We start from the raw sequence: 25311 nt of genomic DNA on the forward strand, positions 1-25311 counted from the left end.
GTTAGGCCCTGCAGCAGTGCTGAGGGATTTTGAATACCCTCTGTGCTGCAGTAATCAAGTAAAAAGAGTAAGTTTTATTTGTTTCTGTGGGCTCCAGTGGCAATGCAAGTTAATAAATAGAGGAGGAAAGGTGAAGTTTCATTATGTTACTATACTTATTAACAATGTTAGGCGCACAGAGGCCTTTGGAGAATCCTTAGAGCTGGGGGGGCGGCTGAAGCGGCAGGCGGCGTGTGTTTAAGACAGCCCTCCCCAGTACAGCCATTCTCCGGCTGGATTTCTGTGCAGGACGGAGAGGAGAGCGGATTTTCTTAGTGAGCACCTAGGGGTGCACAGAAGGGAAAACCAGCTCCATTGCTCCGGAGTACGATGTGGTGACTAAATTACAGAGAATTATGTCTTCAGTTGCGGCTTCGTGCTGACGAGCAGAAACGGGGCAAAAAAAAGAGAAGGGGTGAGAAAACGAGGGTGTTTCGGCGGCTGCCGCTGCCCGGCGGCGGGGGGGGGGGGCTCAGACCACCCCCCCCGTCGCCATGGCAACCGCGGCCCCGGCCCGCGGAGGGAGACCCGGGCCAAGGTCACCGCCGGGAGGGGCCGGGCCGGGCCGGGCCCCCCCCCCCCGGCCGCGGGACGAGTCACCTTGCCCCGCCGCGCTCCCCCTTCACGTGACCCGCCGGGGCGACGAGCGCGGAACGGAAGTGACGCCGCCGCACCTCGGTCGCATGATGTGGCAAAAAAAAAAGACCGGGGAGGGAGGAGTGATGAGTCCCGAAATAGTCCCTTCCGGTGGCGGATCCCTCCGCCGCTCTCATTGGATCCGCCGCGGGTGACTCACGCCGCCCGCCGGGATCCTTCCGCCTGGCCGGCGCAGTTAAGGCCGGGTCCCGGCAGGTGAGGGCAGGCCCCTTCCTTCCTCGGCGGTATCCTTCCGCCGGCGGGGGCAGCTTCCGGATCGCCGCGGCTCTCCCCGCTCGCTGGCCCGCTCCGCCATTGCGGTCCCGCCGCCCGTTCTCCCCGGACCCCGCCGAGGTGCGACTCCGGGCCGGCTTCGGACTGGAGCCCCAGCCCGCCGCCGCCGCCGCCATGGCCCAGATCCTGCCCATCCGCTTCCAGGAGCATCTCCAGGTAGGCGCCGGCGGAGGCCGGGCTGCGCGCGGGGGCAGCGGGCGCCTCAGGCGGCGGCGGCGGGGGGAGGGGAGCGGAGCCGCGCCGCCCTCAGAGATCGCCCGCCGCCCCGAAGGGCACCTTCCGCCAGGCCCGCGCCCCGCGCTGTGCGTGCGGCGCCCGGGCCGGGCTGGGCCTCCGGCCGGCGCCTCCGCGCCTCGCCTTCCCCGCGCGGGGTGGCCGAGCGCGCTTCCCCCGCCGGTGTAGGCGAGGCTGGCGCCGTGCCCACGCCAGCACCTGCTGGGCGGTGCGGTGGTGGTGGGAGGGGAGAGTGCGGGTGGTTCCTCTGCGCTGCGAGCGGGGAGTCGGGCTCCTCCGGGCCACTGGGAGCGGGGAGGGGGGGGGGAAATCTCACTTCAGAATGAGGCCTGCAAAGGAGGGGATGAGGGGTAAATCAGTGAGCTGGTAAAGTTGTCTCTGTGCATTAACTAAAAAATTCTTTTTTTGTGAGGTTAAGACTTCCTGCAATAATAAGACCCTATTAAAGTGTCTTATTGTAGTTTTGATTCCTAATGTAGTCTTCTGTGAAGAAGAACATATATCGCAGCAAAACGTGAAAGCCACTGCAGGCTTCCCTGCAGTACAGCTGTGGCAGCGCAGGCACAGCAATGGCCCCTCTACGCTTCCTGTCTAGTGGCTACTAGCTTCTGACAAATCCTAGATTTGGAGGGTGTTGTGAAACCATAATGAGGTGCTAATAGATTGTTTCTAAGTAATGGCTTTTAGTTTTTTATTTATTTTTTTTCCCAAAGTTGGCCTTCTTAAAAAAAAATATATTAGTAACAAATTCTGAAACTGCTCCGCTGTTGAAGTGCAAGCTTACCTTCTTAAATAAGCATGCATCTTTAATGCTTCTTGGTGAAACTGGAGTGTAAGGAGGGGGCTGGAAGTGGTAATCCAGTTGTGCGATGTGTACTTCAAATCTAGAGAGCCTTTAGCTTACAAACCACAATTCTCATCCTGAGTTGTTGTCACTGTGGTAATATTAACTTGTCTTTGCTGCTAAGGAATACCTCTTTGAGGAGAACTTGCATAGTAAAATCTGCATAATATTTAGGCAACTGTGCAGGACTTTCTGATGGCTTCTCACAACCCATCTATAGTCCCGTTTCCCCATGATGTCAGCTTATTCAGGTGGCTTGTCTTTGGCTAACTGGCAGGAACCAACATAGTGACAGATCTGCTTGATTTGTCAAAGTTACCACTTTTCTCTATCCCAACTGGAAAGAACTTAATTTCTAGTCCACTTGTCAAAGGAACCATTGTAAGAAGCTTATTTTACTGTATAAATTGCCACTGTCCATAGTGTCATTGTTAGATAACGACAGTGCTGCCAAAATTGTTTTTTCCCATTTATCTGGCTAGTTACACTGAAACTGTTAAACATTGGACAGTTTTACCTAGATATCAATTTAAAGCCAGACCAGAATTCATGGTTCTAGTGTAGCCACAGATGCCTGTTTAGCAGTGAGAGGAAAATGTCATCAGTTGAACAAAGCTTCAGTTCTGAATAAGTATTCTCATTTGAGTAGTGGTATTACCTAGAACCTGGTATTAAGAAGGTTGAATCTCTCATTTCTGTACTGGGTAGACCGGCTCTTAATAAAGTATTGTGGAAACATGTCTATGATGCATTATTTAAGATACAAACCATGCATGTGACCCACTACCAAGTCTCTGATGACATGAGTACTATTACATAATGAAATTCATCTGCTTCACTCCAGATAAGTTTCATGCCAATACTATTGTGGAACTTGACTATTCAGATGAGACGGACTTTTCAGTTCCCATTTAAGGTAGAGGAGGTGACTTAATGTGTCCTTCACAACTGCATACATAAGCTGGTCTTTCTTAAGACTTGGTGTCCAGCCTTCTGAGCCTGCACATGCATGCCTCTTGCCCACAACACTTAAGTTTGCTTGTAATTACTGAACTTCCTCATTTCATTTCATTGAAAAAAGTTAGAGGAACTTGAATTTTGGGAGGTACCGTTTTCATGCTGAGTCTTCCAATTTGCTGTTGAAGTAAACTTTAAGAGCAGAAACAGTGATATTGCTACATTATTGCAGTCCAGAACTGTTTCAGGCTGTTCAAATAACACAACTTCCTGAACCGTTTCTGACCTACATCATCTAGGAAACTTGTTATGCAGGTGTTAAGCAACACATGCAAGTGTAGAGCTAATGTTTAACTGAACAACAGGGTACCCAGCTGGAGCCTTTATCATGAAGGTTCTAGTGATGGACATGAATGGGAAAGAGTTCCTGGGAGCCTACTATTGAAAGTTGCTTTTAACTAATCTAGAAAATTGATGATCAAATCTTCATGTAGTGTGATGCCAGGCTTCTGTGGATTCACTGCTGCAAGTCAGAAAATGGTCAAGTAACTGTGCAAAGCTTGTCCTGATCTTTAGTTTCAACTCGGCTGCGGTCCATATCACGCTGCTTCAAGGCATGCTGGCATTAGCTGTTGCAGTTAGCATCTTAGCTAGCTGATATGGGTGGGAGTGAATAGTTGCAGGGTCCAGAAGCCCTGCACTGTGGTGCTTCTGAATGTCCTTGGGTACACAGTACAGCATGTTTTGTACCCATAATTTGAACTGAAGATCTCCTCCTAAGACTGGGCAAGTAAGATGTGGCAAGTAATTAGCTTACTGGATCTAAAGTAAGCTTTATAGTTATTAATTACATGAAGTGTAAAATAAAAGTGTGTTGTCGGGTTGCAGATTTTATATTCGTCAGGCATGAGTACTATTACATAGCTCCAAAATCTGAGTAGCTTCAAGTATGCAGGTTGTTATCTGTGTATTGTCTATTGTGGAAGTCTGCCTTGCCGCAAAACATCAACATCATGCTGCGGAGGAACTGTTTCCTTGGAACTTTCCAAGCAAAAACTTTGATTCCTCTGCTATCAAAACTGCCAGGCTCTTGTCATAAAACTTTATAGTGAAATTTCTTATTTGAAGTAGCTATGAGGAAACAATCCAGTGGGCCTACAGTATGAGATCAGAGTTCAGTATGTTGAATGACTCCAAGTCTGGCTGCTAGTAACAACTCATGGAATCAGTAGAACTTGAACATCTCTGTGTGTTTGAGGGGTGAAAGTAAAATTCAACAGCTAACTGTGATGGGTGCATGGAGCTTTTATAACACTACAAGCTCCTGATGAATGAGAAGGAACAAGACAAGTTAGTAGGAGATGAACTGACTGCCATTTAATTTAGCCATACTGTCCTGAAATACATAAAACTGACTTTGGTCTAGGCATACTGCTACACTGGTGTGACTTAAAGCATTAACAAATACTTTTATGAGCTTCAAATATATCAAAAATCTATTGTGTAGACTTGTCTAGACAGTACAGAAAACAGCCACTTCTGCAGCAAGCAGAGTCATGGCATTTGACACTGAGACAGAACTACCCTTTTAACTAGGAAAAATGTTCCTGTATCTAGTGGTTATTAATAAAGCAAACCCAAGTGGCTGCCATGCTGTTCTAGTATGGTGGTGCTTGGACTTGCTCTCAGAATCATGCCTAGCTATACCAGAGAGCTAACTGAATAAAACTGGACAGCTGAGGTGTCATGATAAATCTTACAAATGTACAACTTCACTTTAACAATGACAATACTGAACAACAAAGTCTTCCATGTATTGTGCTGGCAGCAAGAAAGTTTAATATGTCCTAAAACACTAAATATCTTCTATTGCAGCATTAGTTTGAAGTATTGAAGTCTTTATTGGTATTTTAAGAGGTCAGGGCTTAAAGGCAAAACTGCTGTGCCTAAGACTTTCCACCCTCCCCAGTTCTTCCTTCTCAGTGGGCCCGAATTCTTAAAACCAGTGAGTTTGGAGTATTCTTAGAGTGTATAGGGGACAATGTGCAACAAAGAAGGCTGTGAAGGATCTAGGCTCCCTGAGGAGTGTATGTGTCAGCTAATTGGGTAGGCACATTCACTTAAGTAGTGCGTTGGCTAGTCCTCTCAGCATGTCCCTAGCAGATACTGAAGTCAACAGGCCTGCTTGTCTTGGTGGCAGCGCTCATTGCCACTTCATGCTGGGACTATGTGGTGACTTAACCGGAGATAAATAATTGTGGCCAGTGGTTCTGTGTTTAAGTTTCAACAGGTACAATCTCGGGCTGTAACTCGAAGCTGTAGTAGTCGCACGGCACATCAGCAGCTGCTGACCGGATAATAACCTCAGCCTATTGAGGCTGAGGCAGAGCATAGGAAGGATATGGATGGAAGTAGAAGAATTCTTGAACATTACAGAGGTCTCTTATCTGTTGAAAACATAACTTCCTAACATGTTAGACTGTAGCGCTTACCTTGCATTAGTAAATATGGAGTACCTCAGTGTGGCTAACAGCCTGTGGGACTCCTGCGTTACAGAACTGTAGTCGGTCACTCTAAGAGATCGGCATGGATCTATATCTTTTGCAGAATTTAAATTTGCTTTGCATAAGTATCACGTAAGGAACAAATGAGTGGCTTAAATGTAGCCTGGTGCCTGTTTTGTTCAACCAAAGTCAAGTAAAACCTTGATGTTGTGATAGAACTAACGTGACTTGCTGCACGTCAAGGTAGCTGTTCTGTGCTTCCTGAAAGACTAGTAGTATTTCTGTTAACAAGGCATTTCACAATTGTGTGACTTCTAGCTGCATGTAGATAAGGCGTCTCTGGGCAGAGGCTAAGCAGCTGCTTGTGGCCACAAGAGCAGTGGTTATATCCTGTTGAGTGTCAGAGTTGAGGTGAAACGCATGCTCAGCAGTTCTGTGCCCTTCCTTGTAGGCAAGGAGAAATTATCTGACAGCTAAGCAAACTGTCACAAGAAAGCAAATGTTCCAGGAAGAGGTCAACAAAGCTCTTCTTGTCAGCAGTTTTACATGCGTGTTTGACATCAAGCTGAATGGCAACTTCTCTGGGTAAATTACCAAAAACGTACTTGGATCATCTTCCAGTGAAAACATGATCTGGCTGATCAGACTTTCATTTACCGTATTAAAGATTTGCCTCTCTAACACTATCCAGATAAATGTTACCATAGAACTTGATGGCTCAGCACAGTGTGCAATTGACTGAACTACCCAACTTCTAGTTAAACTCCTTCAAGACTACGTCTCTGAGTAGAACAGTTGCTGCTCTCTCTAGCAACCTATTTCCTAGTTCTGCTTCCATCCACCACTAACTTCACAGAACACTTTCTTCTTAACATGTTTTCAGGAGACTGTTGTAACTAAACTTTCCAAGAAATGTTGGTGTAAAATAACTTGGACTATAAATTGCTTGCTCAAGCAACGCTAACAAGTTCAGCTTTCATACCTACTTAAATGCTCGGGAAGTGTTTTTCATAGCATAATGCAAGAGTATCTAAAGATTCCTTCTTTCTCCCATTTTCTTTTTTAACCTTGTTTTTGAATTGGTGAAAGCTAGTGGACCTGAATGAGTGCAGTATTAAATGTTTGGGGGTTTTTACCTCTTGCTGGTAAGAGGAGGAGTATAAAATCTGCTGTGGAGCCCTGCACTCTTATTTGTGGTGTAAACTCAAGAGTTTGAAAATTTCAGTACTATTCTTTGTAGTACTTCAATACTACATCCAAAGAAATACCTCTTGTCATGTTGTGTAATAGTAATCTTAGTGTATCTGTTTGCTTTGCTTAGTTTTCTAAGCACTCCCGCCTCACTCATGTGAACTTTAGCCTGTTTGGGGAAGGGAATTATCTGTACTCCAGGCATTAATCTATACTTTTAAGAGTTCTGTGCATCAAATCTGAGTGCCAAGAATAGTTGCTATTAGTTTCACTAATCAAGTGAAACATGACATTCTCTTGGCTGGTCAAGCTTTTGTGAAGTTGAATGCAGAGATTGTCATGATTAATGTCAACTTCCTGTCTCAGTACTTAAGGCAGAGTTAGTTCGTAGGCTTGGATCTGTTGAGATTGTGATGCATTGTTAGCAGAAAATACTTGTGTACTTAAAGACCTCGCTAATGGTCATGCCTCTGTCTGAAAGCTTCTCCAGGCTTTCCTCAGAACTCCAGTGCCAACTGACTAAATCTTTTCAAAAAAAGATCTAGCCATTGAAAATGGTCTTAAGTTTAAAAAGGACCACGTCTTCCACTCCTAGCTAGGGATGAATACCTCAGATGTGACTCCTGGCAGATGGCAGAGATTGGTCATGATTAAGATAAATCTGTCTTGCGATGTCTAAGCAACTTTGATTCAGTGGCTAAGTCTAGACCTCCCTAAGAGGTCTGCCATCTGCTAGGACTTGTTTCTTGAATTTTTTTATTTTTTATTTAGCGGTGTCAGTTTGAGTATAGTGCTGTGAGCTTACTACCAGGCTGAGTACCTGGCACTCTGAAACTACACTCCTCTACCCAATTAACAAGGAAATTGAACATTTGATAAATGACATTGCACTGGTTAAGCCTGTTGCTCTAGTAAAAGGAAACACCTCATCCTACTAAATCTGTCCAACTCTACCAGATGAAACTATTACTATCTTCAAACCTTCTCTGCCTGCAGGGGTGTGACTGGGTTGTTTACAGCCCTGCTTAGCAGGTGTACAAATAGCAGAATCTCTGGCCTGGAGACCCCTGCCTGAACAAAGGTGTGAAATGGTGATCTGAACTTAGATTCATCTGGAAGACTTCAGATTTCTGTAGCTGAAGATGAGCTACAAACTTTGATTCCCTACCTGCAATGAAGCATGGTGTGTTGTTACTGCTATGCAGATACCTGTGGTCACGTTCTATGACACTGGCACTCGAACGCTTGCTTAAATCTAAGTAACGAAGTTCTGCCCTCTCAAAGGGAATACGTGAAGTAGGGCATGATGGCTATAGCTGTAGCACTTAAGACATCTGTCTCTTGCAAGAGTCGGCTAAAACACCTGGATAAAAAAAATTGCTCTTTACTTGAAGGAGTTTCCTAGCTTTAGCATCAGATGGATGGTCTGTAGGGGAGCTGTGTTTGAATGAAACTGTTCATCGTGTTAAGCTGCAGGAAATGTAGGTGTTCTGCCTTGAAAGAATGGCTTCAGCTGGTCAAAATCATAACCAGCTTGATGCCTACCTCCAAGAACTACATTCAGATCTGTTCTGTTTCTAGCCCTGCTGTCTCTCTAAACTCTTCAGAAGTAGAAAAGCTAGATGGACCTCAGTGTTGTTAAAAGATCATTATTAATTCATTGTGTAAAGTAGTCATGAAAAGAGCCCCTAGGCATTAGAGAGCCTGAACAAATCTTTTTGGTGTAGGATTGAAAACTTGACGTGCTTGAACCCCACTGGAGAGCTTCAAAGGGTAAAGTCCTCTCTGAAAGAGCAAAATAACTTAATGAAGTAGTGTCCTTTAGGACAAAGGACTTCAAAATGCTGAATGACTTTAGAAACTTACGGGCTGGTTGAATCTTCTACTTTTAGAATTCCTCTCCTTCAGCAGACCCAAGAAACTAAAACTGACTTGCTTTTGGGCCTGTACCTTAAGTTGGACTAAGATCTGACTATCTCCAGTCTCTGGATCATGCAGGTCAGCAATTGAAGTGCCTTTTATGAAGCCTTTTTTATTAAAATACGTGGTGTGCCATAACGGAGATGTTACTTCTTCCTTGCATGTGCTGTCTGAAAGTCAGAACAAGGGGGAAGTGTAGTAAAACACCCTGTTTATCAGAAGCTGCAACAGAATGGCTAAGGCGTGGTCATCTCAAAGCCCATACAGAGCACAGCTGATAAGAGCTTAGCATTTTGCTTCAAACTGGTACTGTAAATTTAAAATGGCTTTGAAGATCTAGCCCTTTTAGAAGACTTGAAAGAGCTTGCAGTACAAACAGTCTCCTAGGGAAAAAAAAAGAAGTGTTAGAAAAAAGTGGCAATTCCTCTAACAGTGGGAAAACTGATCTTGTGTTCCTATGGCATGTCCTGTCCACCCACAAGCTGGATGTCTGTATGTAGCATGAAGTAACTCTTTTTTCCATTTCTACTGTTAAAAAGGGAATAAACTTCAGTACTGATGTTCTAATGCATTAATTTGTTGCAAGTGCAATGAAGTGGCTTTGGCTAAACTTCTTGTTGCAAGTTATGCTAGAATTATAATTTAAAGGTAAGCATTTAAAGGTCTATAGAAGCAGACTGCAGCTCAGCAGGAAATGAGATCATTTGCTGCTATCTTCTGTAGGAAGTATGGCTGCAGATGTGCCATTTCTGACCTCAGTATATAACATCTTATGTGTTAGCTCTGCCTTCTGGGTGGTATACAGCCTTGCTGCTGGACAGGGCTATGCTAATTGCTAGACAGGTAGCCCTTTTTTTTTAACTCTACAGGGATAAAGACAAAGCTCAGATGCCTCACATGTGGCATTAAGCTTGAAACAGTGATAGCTGCCAAGCTCAAATGGAATAAGTTAGGGCTCTGGAGGCAAAGCTGGTGAGAGTAAGTATTGAAACTGTAACTTTGGCAATGCTACCAGGAGCATGCAAGTTCGGGGTACCTTAAGCGATTTGAGGGGTTCAAAGTTTGAGTTCTTAAAGCAGTAAGTTGTGGATAGACCCTGAAGACAAGGAAGGTACTTGAAGGTACTTGAACTCTGCAGGGCTTCTTCAGGAAGCCTGCTGGGCTTAATTGGAGATGGGCAAGAACTTGTGTGTCACACCATTTATGGGTAGCATGCTTCTAGCTGTCTTGTCATATAAAGACACATGAGGCCTAGTATCTCTTGCAACTTTCATAAGACCTGTTGGTAGCTATACTGTAGTAGTAACTTATGGCTAAACCTTTTTGTCTTTCAGCTCCAAAATCTGGGCATCAACCCAGCAAACATTGGCTTCAGCACTCTGACAATGGAATCTGACAAATTCATCTGCATAAGAGAGAAAGTGGGAGAACAGGCTCAAGTGGTGATCATTGACATGAATGACCCCAGCAACCCTATTCGAAGACCAATTTCAGCTGACAGTGCTATCATGAACCCTGCCAGTAAAGTCATTGCATTAAAAGGTATGGAAGTCTCGATAAAGAGTTGTTTGAAGTTGCTGAAGAGCTTTCTGTAAGACTAGTTTATGAATGATTTAAGTCTCTTGGGCTATTCATGTGGGGTGATCCCAATTTCCCACAGCTTATTGGGAGCTTAAATCTGGTTCTGAAGGTAGCTGGGCAGTAAGTTTCTAATAAGGCTTGCTACTAGTTCTCTGATCGTTAGGGTGAGTTTTTGCTTCACAATCAAAATGCTTATGGCTTCTGAGCAGGGAGAGCAGGAAGAAGAGTTCAGGCACTTCTGGAGTCTCTATTCTGGAATCTTTTTAGGGGCAAGTGAGACCTGATCTCTTAAGCACAGAAGAATATTAAGGTTGTGGAGAGGGAGGAAATGTTCCTGAAGGCCTTAAAGTTTGACCACCCTGGAAGAAGGCTGGTGCACCAATGTTTGCATATTCATAATATCAGTCGGCGATAAGAAAAGTAAAACTACTTGTGGAAGACTCGTGTAGTTAATAGAGCACAAGGTCAGCTAACACTGTATCTCTGGCAATATGGATAACAAGCATTCTTCCAGGGCCTCCAGCGGCCCTCAGTCTCTTCTGAGAAGAAGCCTCAAATACTCTGTAACTCTAGAAACTGATATATTGCCAATATAAAGATCTAAATATATTCTAATGTTGTTGAAGTTTGACTTTAATACTGTGCTACTGTTTTGTCACAACTTTAATGCTTTCTTGTGTGTGCAGATGGTGAGTTATCTCAATTGATTGTACTAGTTCTTGTCCTGTCTTATGAAAAGAGAAAGGAGAATCAAATGGCTCAGACTTAAAGTGCACACTGAACTATGAAGTTAGAAACAGCCAAAAGCCTTAAATCCAGAGGGTTTTTTGGTGCCCTTCCAAAAAAGGGAATCCTTTAAGATTCAGAAACTTAATTCACTCAAGAGCTCAGAGTGCACTTAACTTAGCACAATAATCTCGATACTAAGCTTTTTATAAACAGGACTGACCCTTTCAACTTAAGTCTAGTTCTTGCCTCTTAATATGCCTTGCATAGCGTGTAGGATAGATGCTACCTGAGTCTCTTCTCCCCTGACTGTAATGCTCCAGCTGCACTAGACATGGAAATAAACTGCTAGCCTATAGCCTGAGTAGCACTATATTAGACATGCTTCTCCAACCTGGAGAAACTCCTGACTCTTATTATTATTTCGATGGTTGAACTAATGGTGACTTCTAACTAAGCTAATCCTTAGTGAGTGAAGACACTTGCACAAATGGTATTGTGACTTTATCAAGTTGAGATACAATTAATAACTGTAACAGATGTTCTGACCTGCACCTAGTTTCACCTAATCTTTAATATTCCTCTTGGGCTATACTATCATGTGCTTAAATAGTTATCTTCTAAAACTGGCAGGAGTTGGTCAGAGCTCTCCTTACCCATTCATCAGGAAGGAATATTTTCTAACATGCCACTGCATTGTAAAATCTTTCTGGTAGAAATGACTAAAGGTGGCTGTTCAGGATGCATATATTCACCATTCTGTGTAATTCAAAGCACTTTTACCTTCTAGAGCTTGTGTTGGTCACTTGATTCCTTGCACAGTTTGTGTTAGTCTCCAATTTGCAGCCAGTAGTTCTGTGTAACCCGTTAGTGTAACTTAAGGGTTCGAGTTAATGAGTCTGGATTACAAAAGCCCTCTGTCAACTTGACCTTTCCGTTTTGTGGGGAGTTTTTTGTTATGCTTAAAACGGATGTGGACGTAGTTTTTAGTGACCCTGGCATAGCTCTCTTTATCACTTCCAAGAGACTCAGCAGTGTTGTAACCTAGATCTGATGTGCATGAAGTAGAATAAAACTTGTTCATGAAGCTGAAGCTCTTGTTTTGTGAAAAGCTGTTTTCCACATCTGTTTAAAGTGGCTAAGTAATGACCAATTCAACCCAAAATTTATGTGATTGTGGTGTGATAGTCAAACTAGCTCCAGGAATGTGGTCTGGTTAAAAGTAATAGCTGATCACCGAATGATACAAACAGTGGCATTCTCTAGAAGGAAGTGATGAGTTGAATGTTAAGTGCAGCTCCTCTGCTTTTAACCAGTGCTTGAAACGACAGGTGGAAACTGCAACCTGACTAACAATGTTGTGTCTTCTAGCTGGGAAAACACTTCAAATATTTAACATTGAAATGAAGAGCAAAATGAAGGCTCATACAATGACAGATGACGTCACCTTCTGGAAGTGGATTTCTCTGAATACTGTTGCTCTTGTAACGGATAATGCAGTCTACCACTGGAGCATGGAGGGGGAGTCCCAGCCTGTGAAAATGTTTGATCGCCATTCTAGTCTTGCTGGCTGCCAGATCATCAACTACCGTACTGATGCTAAGCAGAAATGGCTACTGCTAACTGGCATATCTGCCCAGGTACTTTACCGCTAATGAGACCCAGGGTAGAAGGCCCAGAGCTTGGCTCATCTCCTCCTCCTTTAGGAGCAAGACTGAAGTGGTCTTCCTAAAACACTGTTAGGAATGTAAATGCTTGTAAATCTTTAAATACTGAAGTTAGTGTAACTGGAGACCTTACAGTAGTGGTATAAACACTAGTGCAGTGTCAAGAGTCTAAAGTGGCCCTTCTATCACAGAAGTCATGGTACTTCAGCATGATATGACAATGTATTTACCAAAGCTAACCTGCATGAAACTACTGGCCAAGTGCCTTGTATTCCTGACTCTTGTTCTGTCTTATCTAGCAAAATCGTGTTGTGGGAGCAATGCAGCTCTATTCTGTAGATAGAAAAGTGTCGCAACCAATTGAAGGGCATGCAGCCAGCTTTGCGCAGTTCAAGATGGAAGGAAATGCTGAAGAATCCACTCTCTTCTGTTTTGCAGTAAGAGGGCAAGCTGGGGGTAAGGTAAGACTTGGTTCTAAACTTTCTGTAAACTTTAATGACTTGTTTTGGTTACCTGCTTCCAGGAAAACCAGTTGTCTTAGTGCACGCTAGATGCTACACCCATAATGTATGTGTCTGTCAGGGCACATACAGTTTCACAGCAGGGACTACCTGATTTGTTGGAGTCTGTTTCAAGCTATGAAGTGAGGTAGCATGTCATGACCAGCAAATTAGCTAGTTGAGGGATATGACTTTAAGCTTCACAAGCTGAGCTTGAAGAAGCTGTTGTAATTTTTCTTTGATGCTGATTAAAGGTTTAAGTTATGTTCAAATTATTGGATGAAAGAATTTAAACAGTAAGGCTGCAAGACTAACTAGGAACCTAATACCAACACCAGAATTCCATAGACCACTTTTTAGTTCTACTTTGTTTCACTACTTAACTAGATTCAGAGAAACATCTTCTGAACTGTTTCTGAAGAATGTTACCCTGCTAAACTATGTAAAAGTGACCTAACTGAAGTCTTAAACTTTTAAGCAGCTAGAGATAACTAAAGATCAGGCTTCCCCTCCTCCCCCCCATCCCTCCCCCCCCCCCCCCACACTTATGGAACAGAATACTGTATGCCATACCTTCAGCCTGTGAAAATGTCCAGGAAGACTGGTTGTTAAGCATATCTTGCTTGCATAAACTTGGGATTGAGTCCTAACAGTAAACAAATTGCCATAGCTTCTTTGTGTTGGATCTATTGTTACATAGATTGTATACAAGAACTAATAATCTTATCTATTGCACAGTTGCATATCATTGAAGTTGGCACACCACCAACAGGGAATCAGCCATTTCCAAAGAAAGCGGTGGATGTCTTCTTTCCTCCTGAAGCACAGAATGACTTTCCTGTTGCAATGCAGGTATGATATCTGCAAAATGAGCATAAGAACAAGTCTGTAGCTTCTCTTGGAGGGTATGACTGTAGCAGGGTGCTGCACGCCAGGTGGTCAGTATAAAACTGAGACTTGGCACTAACCTAAGGGGTTTAACTTAGTTATTAGTAGGAGGGCATTTGCTCCTGCTTTAGTAGTGTTAAGTCAAGTTGTGGGCCTAAGCAGCATTCAGAGAGAGCTTATACTTATTCATGAAACAAATATCCATGTATCTTTAATTATCTTCTAAGCTCTTTAAATATGATTCTACTGTGATGGTACTCTGTTCAAATATTCAAAAAATGTAACAGTATTCTAGTACTCCTGAAATGGCACAATTATCTGCTGATTCTCAAAAGCACGCACTTGTTTTATCCAGTACCAAATCTGATTAATCTCTTCTTGTCTTGCAGATCAGCGACAAGCATGATGTGGTGTTTTTGATAACAAAATATGGCTATATCCACTTGTATGACCTTGAAACTGGCACCTGTATCTACATGAACAGAATCAGTGGAGAGACCATATTTGTTACTGCACAGCATGAAGCAACAGCTGGGATTATAGGAGTCAACAGAAAGGGACAAGTAAGGAAGCTTGGACTGGAACCCCCTTGCTTAGCCAGTCCCACTGGCCCTTACTGATACACTACAGTATTCTTGTCAGCATCTAAAACCCTCTAGAGATGCATGAGACGGAATAACAGAATGAGGAATATGTGGTATCTGATACCTGAAACAGGAGTGCAGCTTGTCTGACTTCTAGTTTCTTCCACAGCCAGAACCTGAGTTGGAGAATTTGGCTTTCTCATAATGGTGGTCATGAGGTCTGAACACCTCTCTGCTGTTGAGGACAGAACTAGAATATACCTCTTTTTCTAGGCACATGATACCCTCTTACAGAGCACACTAACTGGAGTCTTAGATACATGAACTTCCTGTTTGGAACATCTCATGTCTGACTGAATATTTGAAGGCTGACAGTTAAATAGACAAGCCCTCTTCAAATCGGGAATACCTTGCTTAAGTAAAGCATAAATATGTACTGTCACGTGGAACTCTTGTCTTCTCTAAAAGTAGGTGTTAGTGATACCTCCTAACTTTCTGAACCCCAAAGAATTTGTTACTGTATCTCCATATTCATCTAAATTAGCTGTGTCTCAGTCTAGAAACATTATGCTACTGTGCTTCTGGACTGAACTGATTTCAAATGTTGTTGCTTGTTGAACTTAAGTAATACTGATCAGAAGCCCTGTCCCCAGTTCGTCCTCTAGAATCAGTTGTTTAGGATGCCGAGTACAGATTACAGAGATGCAGTACTTATCCCTGTATTTCTGGCATCTGTAAATACTTAATGTCAAATTGTGACAGTGGCTCATCTGTTTTGGTGCAGTAATTGGATGTTAGAGATTCTTTTCAGCCAGAAATCTGTTTCTAGATAAAAAGGCAAGACCCTGCAGTTATCAAGGGATGGAAAAGCTTTCTGTGCATGCTGTAGTTTCCCTTTTAGAGATCAGCTTGGCATTTGGCTCACTTCTTATATTTGGATTAACTAGAAGTTCTCCTTGTTAATTTATTCAGGTGCTATCAGTGTGTGTGGAAGAAGAGAATATTATTCCCTATATCACAAATGTGCTGCAGAATCCTGACCTAGCTTTGCGAATGGCTGTCCGCAACAACCTGGCAGGAGCTGAGGAACTCTTTGCCAGGAAATTCAATGCACTGTTTGCGCAAGGGAACTACTCAGAGGCGGCAAAAGTGGCAGCTAATGCCCCAAAGGTAATGGACTAACATTGCAAATAGTGTTGAACTCCAGCAGCTTAAGCTTTATGCTTCAGAAGAGCTCACTGAATTTCATGAGTAGCGAGACCAGAGTCTCAGAACCACTCCTGTTGCACTGGTATAGTACTTGTTAACATACCTGTGGAGAACCTGTACGCTGTATGCTGAGACTACTCATTGCATGCTGAAAGGTCCTAAAGCTTGTATGAAGTCCACAAAGGGGGGAAAGGAATAAATGATGAAATGATGACTGCGTGATTTAATGTTTTTAGTATTCATCTTAATCCCTGCAATGATAAGCAAAGTTGCTGTGAAAGGACAGCCTCCAGCTGAGGCTACAGCTGGAAACAGAATAAAAAGGAGACACTAAGAGTGAAGAACATACTAAATTCAGATGAAAAGAACTTGCTTGCGGGGGGGGGGCATCTTAATTCTGTAGGGCAGTTTTCTGAACTGAAATTTGTATTGCCTATTGGAACTAGTTTAATAGGCTGCTGTTGCAAATCTCAAGAGCAGTGTCTGAGCTGATGCTCAATCATACTGTTTCTGGCTGTTATTCTGGCTTGGCAAAGCATAACGTTGCTGCAGAAAGCATTTCTAGCTTCAGCTTTCTGGATAAACTTTTGGCAAGTCACAGTAGTGGAACAGAACGCTAAAGTGCATTTCTTTCTGGCAGGGAATCCTGCGTACTCCAGACACCATACGCCGGTTCCAGAGTGTTCCAGCTCAGCCAGGACAGACTTCCCCTTTACTGCAGTATTTTGGCATTCTGCTTGATCAAGGGCAGCTGAATAAGTATGAGTCCCTGGAGCTCTGCAGACCAGTGCTTCAGCAGGGACGCAAACAGCTCTTGGAAAAATGGTTAAAAGAAGATAAGGTAAACTTGGGATACTTACCTTTAAGATCCTGGAGGGACATAACTGCCAGACAGCCCTTTTTTAAGGGGAAACTCACTTGGGCTACTCTTCAATGAACTAGTCTGATCTAACAAATGATGTGTTCATCCACCTGTAACTGACTCATGTTAGCCTAAGAGAATTGATCAGACACTTAAATAGATTTAGTAAAGCTGTTCAAGGTTACAGCAGGGTGAACTTTGCCTGGAAGGCTTCTGGGAGGCTGTTGTTCCTTCCCAAACCACTTCAGGCTTTTTTGGGATACTGACTTTCATATATTTTGAGCTGTGGCTAAACTTCTGTAATTAGCTGAAGAAGTGTGCTGATATGTTGGATCACCTAGTTCTTGTTAGCCCTACAGATGCACTTGTGACTTGCAGAGCAACATAAAGAGAGGAGTCCACTAGATCACTGCCGAAAGAGTCCGATAATGCTATCAAGCTGGGCCTTGGGCTTCTCGAGGGAAGTCCAAAAGGAAGACAAACAGGCGAGAGAGTAATAATGCATTTCACTGTCAGTGTGGACTGACTGTGTTTGTATCTCTAAACAGTTGGAGTGCTCAGAAGAGCTGGGAGACCTTGTGAAGTCTGTAGACCCTACATTAGCGCTTAGTGTCTATCTAAGAGCCAACGTTCCGAACAAAGTCATCCAGTGTTTTGCTGAAACAGGACAAGTCCAGAAGATTGTTTTGTATGCTAAGAAGGTGAGAGGAAATTAAGTTGCTATTCCTGTCCTGTATTCAAGAATAACTAGTCTGTGTTCCAAAGTCTCCTAGAAGTAATTGTTTGGGCATCTGAGAGTCTGTATAGCACATAGTTTGGTCTAAGGTTGTTGTTAATGATCCCTGCCAGACTTGGTACGTGTATCCTTTCACACTTTCCTAGGTAGCCTCTTCCAAATGAAGAAATTCCAACTGGCTTGTGTAAGCTACTGACAGTAGTTTTTACCAAGTTCTGTATTTGAACAATGCTTGCACTCTTGCTGAGTAACTGCTTTTCACTATCTCTGCAGGTTGGATATACTCCAGACTGGATTTTCTTGCTGAGGAATGTGATGAGAATCAGCCCTGATCAAGGACAGCAGTTTGCACAAATGCTTGTTCAGGATGAAGAGCCTCTTGCAGACATAACACAAGTAAATAATGTTATTGCTATGAAATGTTAGCTTCAAGGCCATAAACTAGTAAGAGGAGCCATACTCTAACATAGCGAACGATTTCAAACTAGTGTTTGGATTTACTTCACTGAGACAATGTTGTTTTCTGCCTAGTTTTAAGAACACTAAATGGCACCTTAGTGTGATGTCAGCGTAAACTGGGTTTAGCTTTACTGGAAGTTGCGCTTTGTGTTGCTTTGTTTACATATGCTTCCAGTTCCTGATCAAAAGCTTCCCACGTGATAAGCATTGCATTAAGACACTGTTTACCTACCAATTTAAAAAACAATCTTCCTGCAGATTGTGGATGTCTTTATGGAATATAATCTAATTCAGCAATGTACAGCCTTCTTGCTGGATGCACTGAAGAATAATCGTCCCTCAGAAGGTCCCCTGCAGACACGTTTACTTGAGATGAACCTCATGCATGCACCTCAGGTATGCTTTCAATATTAAACTGATATGGGGTCAGGCTTGTCTCTAGACTGGCCACAAAACTAGATTCTGGTCCACATCAGATGGCAGTGGTAAACGGTTAAATCCCTAAAGCGTTTCTGCTTCGACTGTGAAACTGATATTTTTAAATGCTTCACTTGAAAGTATTTAAAGAAGTGTCTGTTCATTTCTGCAGACTTCTTCCTGGAAGGGGTATGGAAGTTACTGTTAATTTTTGGCCTCTCTGCTATGATTGAAATAGTTTATTTCAAGCTAGAGAGCCCTGTTTAGGGGGAGCTAAGCATTGAGCTTTGATAATGCTGTAGAAACTGATTTAGTCTTTAGGAACTAAATGAAACTTTTTCAATTATTCCTTCTAGGTTGCAGATGCTATCTTGGGAAACCAAATGTTTACTCATTATGACCGGGCTCACATAGCTCAGCTGTGTGAGAAAGCTGGTTTGCTGCAGAGAGCACTAGAACACTTCACAGACTTGTATGACATTAAACGTGCGGTAGTTCACACTCATCTTCTCAATCCTGAGGTATAAAATTAATGTATCTTGAGTGTAGCAAAATCCAAGTGATTTGATTCTGTTTTCAACATTGATTTCAGAGTATAGGTGTTTTAGTTGGGTCTAAAATGACTTATGTGTCTCTGCAGTGGTTGGTGAATTATTTTGGCTCCTTATCAGTAGAAGACTCTCTGGAGTGTCTGCGTGCTATGTTATCTGCTAACATTCGTCAGAACCTGCAGATTTGCGTCCAGGTAGCTTCAAAATACCATGAACAACTATCAACACAGTCGCTTATAGAACTGTTTGAGTCTTTCAAGAGCTTTGAAGGTAAGGTCATGTTCTTGTCTCTAGCAAACTGAGTTAATGCTCACCTCATTGGAATGCTTGTTCATGTATGTATGAAGGCTTGTCTATTTGCTGAACCTAGAAAACCATATTGAGCTTAACTGCCTAGGTCTCAAAGCTGTCTCAAAACCTGACCTAAATCTTAACTCCTATTTAAGTTGGGTGTCAGGGTTCAGTACTGCATGTTTCAGGCTTCTGAAACACTAGCAAAGAACTTCCCGAGCTGTAGACAACTTAAAAAATTGGTACTTTGACTGAAGAAGCTGCTGGCCTTTTCTTTGTTCAAAACGATCACCTGAAATTGTGTAGCCTTTGGGTCTAGGATTTTCTGCATCTCTCTCTAAGAACAGCAAGATATAGCGTAGTGAATATTGGTATTTCAGTGCTCACATCTCTGCAGAGGTGTGGCTGAACACTGTCTCGCTGAGCATTCAAGAAAACCTTAAAGAGTAAGAACACAACATAATCGTGAACTTTTGGAGTGTGGAGAATGGTTAGTGGAATAAGATGCTGTCCCGGCAACCTGTGGGGTGTGCGGGTTGTTTTTTTGTCTGTATGTTTTTTCAAAGAACACACTAATCTTTCTTGATTAAGTGACTTAGTCATGTGCCTAAAGTAATAAAGGTGAAGCAGTAGGAGTACTTGAAGCAAGCTTTGTGGCTTGTGTCAAGCAGCCATTGCACCTTTCACAGGAACAAGCATGCTGTGTAAAAGTAGCTTTTTTGGTGCAACTACTTTTGGTGTTCTAAACTCTTCCTTGCTCCTGTCTAGGGGCATATGGAAGGCACATGCTGGATGTTTAACAAAGCTGATCTGTGGCAACTGATGATGCATCAGGCTTTATCAAAGTCTGATAAAACATACTACTCTGTACCCTAGCTGAATTGAGCCTGCCGTTGTTCGCAGTGTTACAATCTGGCCTTTGTGCAACAAATTGCAATACTTGCAGAGAATTGAAAGAAATAGATGCAAGTTTCTGCAATAGTCCAATCTCAAATTTTCAGGTAATCCATAACTGGGCAGGCTTTCTCAGAAACTAATATGTTGATTCATATCAAGGACTAGCAAAGTAACATATTGACTGTTTCCCTCAAGGTTTGTTTTATTTCCTGGGCTCTATTGTAAACTTCAGCCAGGATCCAGATGTACACTTCAAATATATTCAAGCTGCATGCAAGACTGGACAAATCAAAGAAGTAGAAAGAATCTGCAGGGAAAGTAACTGCTATGATCCAGAACGTGTTAAGAACTTCCTCAAGGTAATGGTTGGGTAGCAGTGGATTGTCTTGGCCCATTGGGGTTCTGGTAAATGGGATCTGTCACCAGTGAAATGAGACAGCTCTGTGGAGGTACAGATGAGCCTTAACCTGCCTAACTTAAGGATCCATCTGTATTCTTAAAACAGAGGCATCTAGCATGTTGGCAGTACCTTCCAGTAGGGTCAGAGTCTGGAACAATATCTAAAAATGGAAAATTGAGAATTTGACCGAAAAATTCCTTGCTGCTCTTAATAAGGTTAACCTGGCTTGAACTCTGAAACTGAAGTAACACCAACCTCCCTAAAACTTCTGTTACAGTTGTCTACTAAAAAAGCAGGAAACAAAGTAACTTCATGGTTGAGAAATAACCATGATGCCAAATGAGTTCATAGCTTAAATAAACCTACTTACACTATAATCAGCCTCAGCTGAGCAACTACAGAAGCTGTATGTGAATTGCAACAATTCCATGAATCCTTTCTGAATTCGGGGCTGACATTCCTCATTCATTTAAATCACATATGCTTCCTGAAACTTCAGCCAAGTGAACTGAAGTTTAGTTCTGTTAGGATGCCAGCCAATCTAAATTGCTGGGACTCGGAGCATCTCTGAAACTTGGTTCCGAAGAATGGAAAAAGATATCGCAATCAAGTTCAGGTTCTGTAGTCTATTGTTAATGCTGAGATTACTGAATAAATGTAACATTGCTAGTATTTCTAGAAATATCTTAGAAACAGTGTGGGTGGGGGAAACTTTATCTGGGAACATTTCCTGCCTTCACGTCTGTCAGTTGCATTGCATAGTCTTAGATTTTGCTGATCATATCTGAAGATAGCAAAACTTTTCAAATAAGAAAACTCTAGAAAATACCTTACACCTCAGTGACACCAGGTTATGTAAAATGATCAAGCCACCTAAGATAAGTTATCCAGCTGTCAAATTCCTGATGAAAACTATTGTTTTTTGTGCTGTTCCTTGTCTGGAATGTGCAGGACATGTACCAGGTAAATCTCCCAGTATAGGCCTCCCTGTGTAAACCCCTTACGTGTAATTTATATATGTAGGATTATATTCTGGGATGTGCACACTCAAATAACTGATCTGAAATACACATCTAGAATACTGTCCACCTCAGTCAAGCTTCTGTTCTGTAGCTAGTGTAATCTTGTGCTCCAAGTTGGAACAGTTTTAGATAGCTAATCTGATTAGCAATTTAAGTACTACTACTAGCTTGATTTTTGCACTGTTCTGTAAATCTGTAGCTGGAAGGTATTGCCCCGAGACACATAACACTTGAAGTCAACTTTGTGTATAAGCTTTCCATTATGATTCACAACTTAATCTAGTCTTGGCTGAATTCCTTTTGAAATCCCAGAGTGTTAATCCTGCACATCAAACACCAGTGGCAACTAAAAATGCTGCCTATAGCTTAGACTTTTAATAGTTGTACTGTGTTGTAACGTTCTGTAGACCCTGTCATGAAAATGACCAGGGTTAAACTTCAGAAAGCTTCTTCTGTAGGCACTGAAGTAGGTGCAAATTCTCCTAGTTGCTGCATATTGCAAAAAATAAGTTGAACCATAAATTGTCAATATTTTGGAGGTTCTAATCTTGGCTCTCCAAGTTCAGCTACTGTAGGTGATTGTCTTTGCTTAAGCATAAGAACAAAACCCAATTACTGAAGCTTTTCCCTTTATAGGAAGCAAAACTGACTGACCAGTTACCGCTCATCATTGTGTGTGATCGCTTTGACTTTGTCCATGACTTGGTGCTGTACTTGTACAGAAATAATCTCCAAAAATACATTGAGATTTATGTACAGAAGGTAAGTTGCAATTGGTCCTTTGGCTTTAATGAGTCAAACCAATCAACCTTTTTTGTATTGTATGTAATTACAGCCATAATGTTTGTGAACAAGTATTCTGTGAATAGCCTTGTACCTGAGCCAGACATCTAAGTATCTATTCAGTGGCCTTAGGTAAATTAGCCCTTACCCAATAGTTGAATCTTATTTATTCTTTAGTCAAATTGGAGCAGTAGCCCGCTAATGTTCATGTCTTAAAGGAGGAATATTTGGTCTAATAACTGTGGGGTTCTTAAGGTAATTTTAGCTTCCAGCATTTTAGAAAGGACTTTTTTCCTTTGTTGTTCCCTTAAGGGCATAACACAAACTAATTTGTTCAGGAGGTCTTCCTTGGGGACTAAGCATTAGTGAGCCGCTGAAACTGAGTCATGAACCCCTGCTGACTGGAGAATTGACTTTCAAGCTTGTCCAGACCTCGGCAGTCTGGGAGTGAGAGTAGGAAAACAAGGTTACTTTGATCTGAAAAGTCAGCCTTCATGTGAACTTCAAGAAGTAAGCATTGACTGCCTATGTTGCATGACAACAGACTGACTTCTTTAAATGAATTCTCTTTAGGTGAATCCAAGCCGTCTGCCTGTTGTTATTGGTGGATTGCTTGATGTGGATTGCTCTGAAGATGTGATAAAGAATCTTATCCTTGTAGTGAGAGGTCAGTTTTCGACCGATGAACTTGTTGCAGAGGTGGAGAAAAGAAACAGGTATTAAACTTCTACAAGTCTGTTAACACTACCAGATTGGTGACTGTTAGTTTTTGAATGGTTTTCTTAGTCTTGCACTGCTCACCCATTTTGGTGCATGTCCTCATTATGTAGCTAAACCTTGTACTGACAAAGACCAGAAGCTGCCTTTGGGTGAGTGAACAGCAAAAGTCTACTTTAATTCTTGGCTAATGTGGGACCTCCACTGAGCAGCCTGCAGATAATGGCATTTTTAGACAATGGCACGTGATGTTCTTTGTGGAATACTGTCAGGAAGTTATACCATTATATTCTTACTCCATTTTGACCTGCATTCTGGTTCACTATAACTCTTTGGTTTTGTGTTTTTCTTTTTTTCTCTTTTTTTTTTTTTCCCCCTCTGACTCCTTCCTATACTAAAGCTGACTTCCTTAGTGAAGGAACTGTGCAGTGGATAGTTACGTATTCACGCAACATCTCTAATGCAAAAACCCTTTCCTTCTAGGCTGAAACTACTACTGCCCTGGCTGGAGGCAAGAATTCATGAGGGTTGTGAGGAGCCTGCAACTCACAATGCACTGGCCAAAATATACATTGATAGCAACAACAACCCAGAAAGATTTCTGCGTGAGAATCCTTATTATGATAGTCGTGTTGTTGGCAAGTACTGTGAGAAGAGAGACCCTCACCTAGCCTGTGTGGCTTATGAGCGTGGACAGTGTGACTTGGAACTTATTAATGTATGTATGCCATGGCAGCTGACTCTCAAGTTAAATCTTAACCAGGGTATCATGGGATAGGTACTTCAGACTTAGTGTTTATTAGGAATTAAATGCTGTTTTAAATCATAAATGAGCTCACTTACAGTAGAATATGTAGCTCTTTGAATCTTCCTCTGCAACTTAATGAGAAATGGTAATTTCCCTGGACATCCTAGAATGGGAGACTAATGGAAGCCTGAGATTTCTAGCATGCATCTCAAGCAGGCTTATTTGATGTTGCAGTACAGTTAGCTCATCTGCTTGTAGGCTCAGGTGGCTGTGACTTCACTCTGAATAAACTTTGCCTTTCGCTAGGTATGCAATGAGAACTCTCTCTTCAAAAGCCTTTCCCGCTACTTAGTTCGCCGTAAAGACCCTGAACTGTGGGCAAGTGTACTACTGGAAAGTAACCCTTACAGAAGACCACTAATTGACCAGGTATAATTGAGAAAACAATAAAAGCTTGTGCTGTCCTAACTTGACTTGCTTGCAGCTAACTTACCTGACTTCTCAATGGCTTGTCTCTGCCTACAGGTTGTACAGACTGCGCTGTCAGAGACGCAGGACCCTGAGGAAGTCTCTGTTACTGTGAAGGCTTTCATGACTGCCGATCTTCCCAATGAGCTCATTGAGTTGCTGGAGAAAATTGTTCTTGACAACTCTGTGTTCAGTGAACACAGGTGTGTAATGTCAAAACTAAGTCATAGGAAGCTTGAATTTATACATGGTATAGGTGTTAAATTGCTGTAACATGGAATAGCAATCAAACTAGCACCCTCTCCAGAGGAGAGGGCGAATCTCTTGAGGCCATTACTTTATGCATACTCATGTTTTTGTCTGTTTAGAAATCTGCAGAACCTCCTCATTCTTACAGCTATTAAGGCTGACCGTACCCGTGTCATGGAGTATATCAATCGCCTGGATAATTACGATGCTCCAGACATAGCAAATATAGCTATCAGTAATGAGCTCTTTGAGGAGGCATTTGCTATCTTCAGGAAGTTTGATGTCAACACATCAGCTGTACAGGTATCTTAAAACCCCAGTCTGTAATAACTCCTTCTGATGTGTGTGTCCTCACAGAGGCATGTGTGGACTTCGCTCTTGACTTGTGACTTTCTGACTTGAAACTAATTAGCAAGGCAACCAAGCATTTTCTAGACTTGTAGCTTAGTAATAAAGCTGCTCAATGTCTTGTCCTGTAAAGCAGATCAATGTTACTTGTGTGTTGAACCCTCTAGTATGTGAGCCTTCATAAGCGTAAAATCACTAGTACTGCATGAGTTGTATAGGATAGCCTCTGCTTTAGAGGCAACTGTGGATCCACTAAAGAGGGAGAACTAACGTGAAACGCCTCTCAATCTCATGTAAAACTGACCTTTACTGGTAGCGACTGATCGTGGTAAACCTTTTCTTAGGTATTAATAGAGCACATCGGAAACCTGGATCGTGCATATGAATTTGCTGAACGCTGCAATGAGCCTGCTGTGTGGAGTCAGCTTGCTAAAGCACAGCTTCAGAAAGGGATGGTAAAGGAAGCAATTGACTCCTATATTAAAGCAGATGATCCTTCCTCATACATGGAAGTTGTTCAAGCTGCCAATGCCAGTGGTATGACTTATCTGAAGTTTTATCTGAATCTTTGCTTTTGATGCTCAGCTCT

The 25311-nt window shown here is 42.4% G+C and overlaps 1 protein-coding gene across 3 annotated transcripts in view; it reads left to right on the forward strand.

The window, feature by feature from the left end:
• Window positions 1-784: 784 nt before the first annotated feature.
• The window catches only part of CLTC (clathrin heavy chain), a 35234-nt gene continuing 10707 nt past the window's right edge, over window positions 785-25311 (forward strand). Inside the window, exons 1-21 of one of the 3 annotated variants that reach the window (XM_067309714.1) lie at window positions 785-1125; window positions 9954-10161; window positions 12298-12566; window positions 12893-13054; window positions 13832-13945; window positions 14371-14544; window positions 15538-15735; window positions 16415-16615; window positions 17185-17337; window positions 17646-17768; window positions 18090-18227; window positions 18605-18769; window positions 18889-19069; window positions 20183-20346; window positions 22046-22171; window positions 22766-22908; window positions 23393-23627; window positions 23964-24086; window positions 24183-24328; window positions 24494-24677; window positions 25067-25259. In XM_067309714.1, the coding sequence (XP_067165815.1) occupies window positions 1084-1125; window positions 9954-10161; window positions 12298-12566; window positions 12893-13054; window positions 13832-13945; window positions 14371-14544; window positions 15538-15735; window positions 16415-16615; window positions 17185-17337; window positions 17646-17768; window positions 18090-18227; window positions 18605-18769; window positions 18889-19069; window positions 20183-20346; window positions 22046-22171; window positions 22766-22908; window positions 23393-23627; window positions 23964-24086; window positions 24183-24328; window positions 24494-24677; window positions 25067-25259 (3442 nt within the window). In that variant the 5' untranslated portion in view covers window positions 785-1083. Of the gene's footprint in view, window positions 1126-9953; window positions 10162-12297; window positions 12567-12892; window positions 13055-13831; window positions 13946-14370; window positions 14545-14573; window positions 15033-15537; window positions 15736-16414; window positions 16616-17184; window positions 17338-17645; window positions 17769-18089; window positions 18228-18604; window positions 18770-18888; window positions 19070-20182; window positions 20347-22045; window positions 22172-22765; window positions 22909-23392; window positions 23628-23963; window positions 24087-24182; window positions 24329-24493; window positions 24678-25066; window positions 25260-25311 lie in introns of those variants that run through there. The other 2 variants (XM_067309715.1, XM_067309716.1) reach the window with 2 other exon arrangements.

This window comes from Apteryx mantelli, chromosome 22, assembly GCF_036417845.1.
Source record: "Apteryx mantelli isolate bAptMan1 chromosome 22, bAptMan1.hap1, whole genome shotgun sequence".
Classification (NCBI taxonomy): domain Eukaryota; kingdom Metazoa; phylum Chordata; class Aves; order Apterygiformes; family Apterygidae; genus Apteryx; species Apteryx mantelli.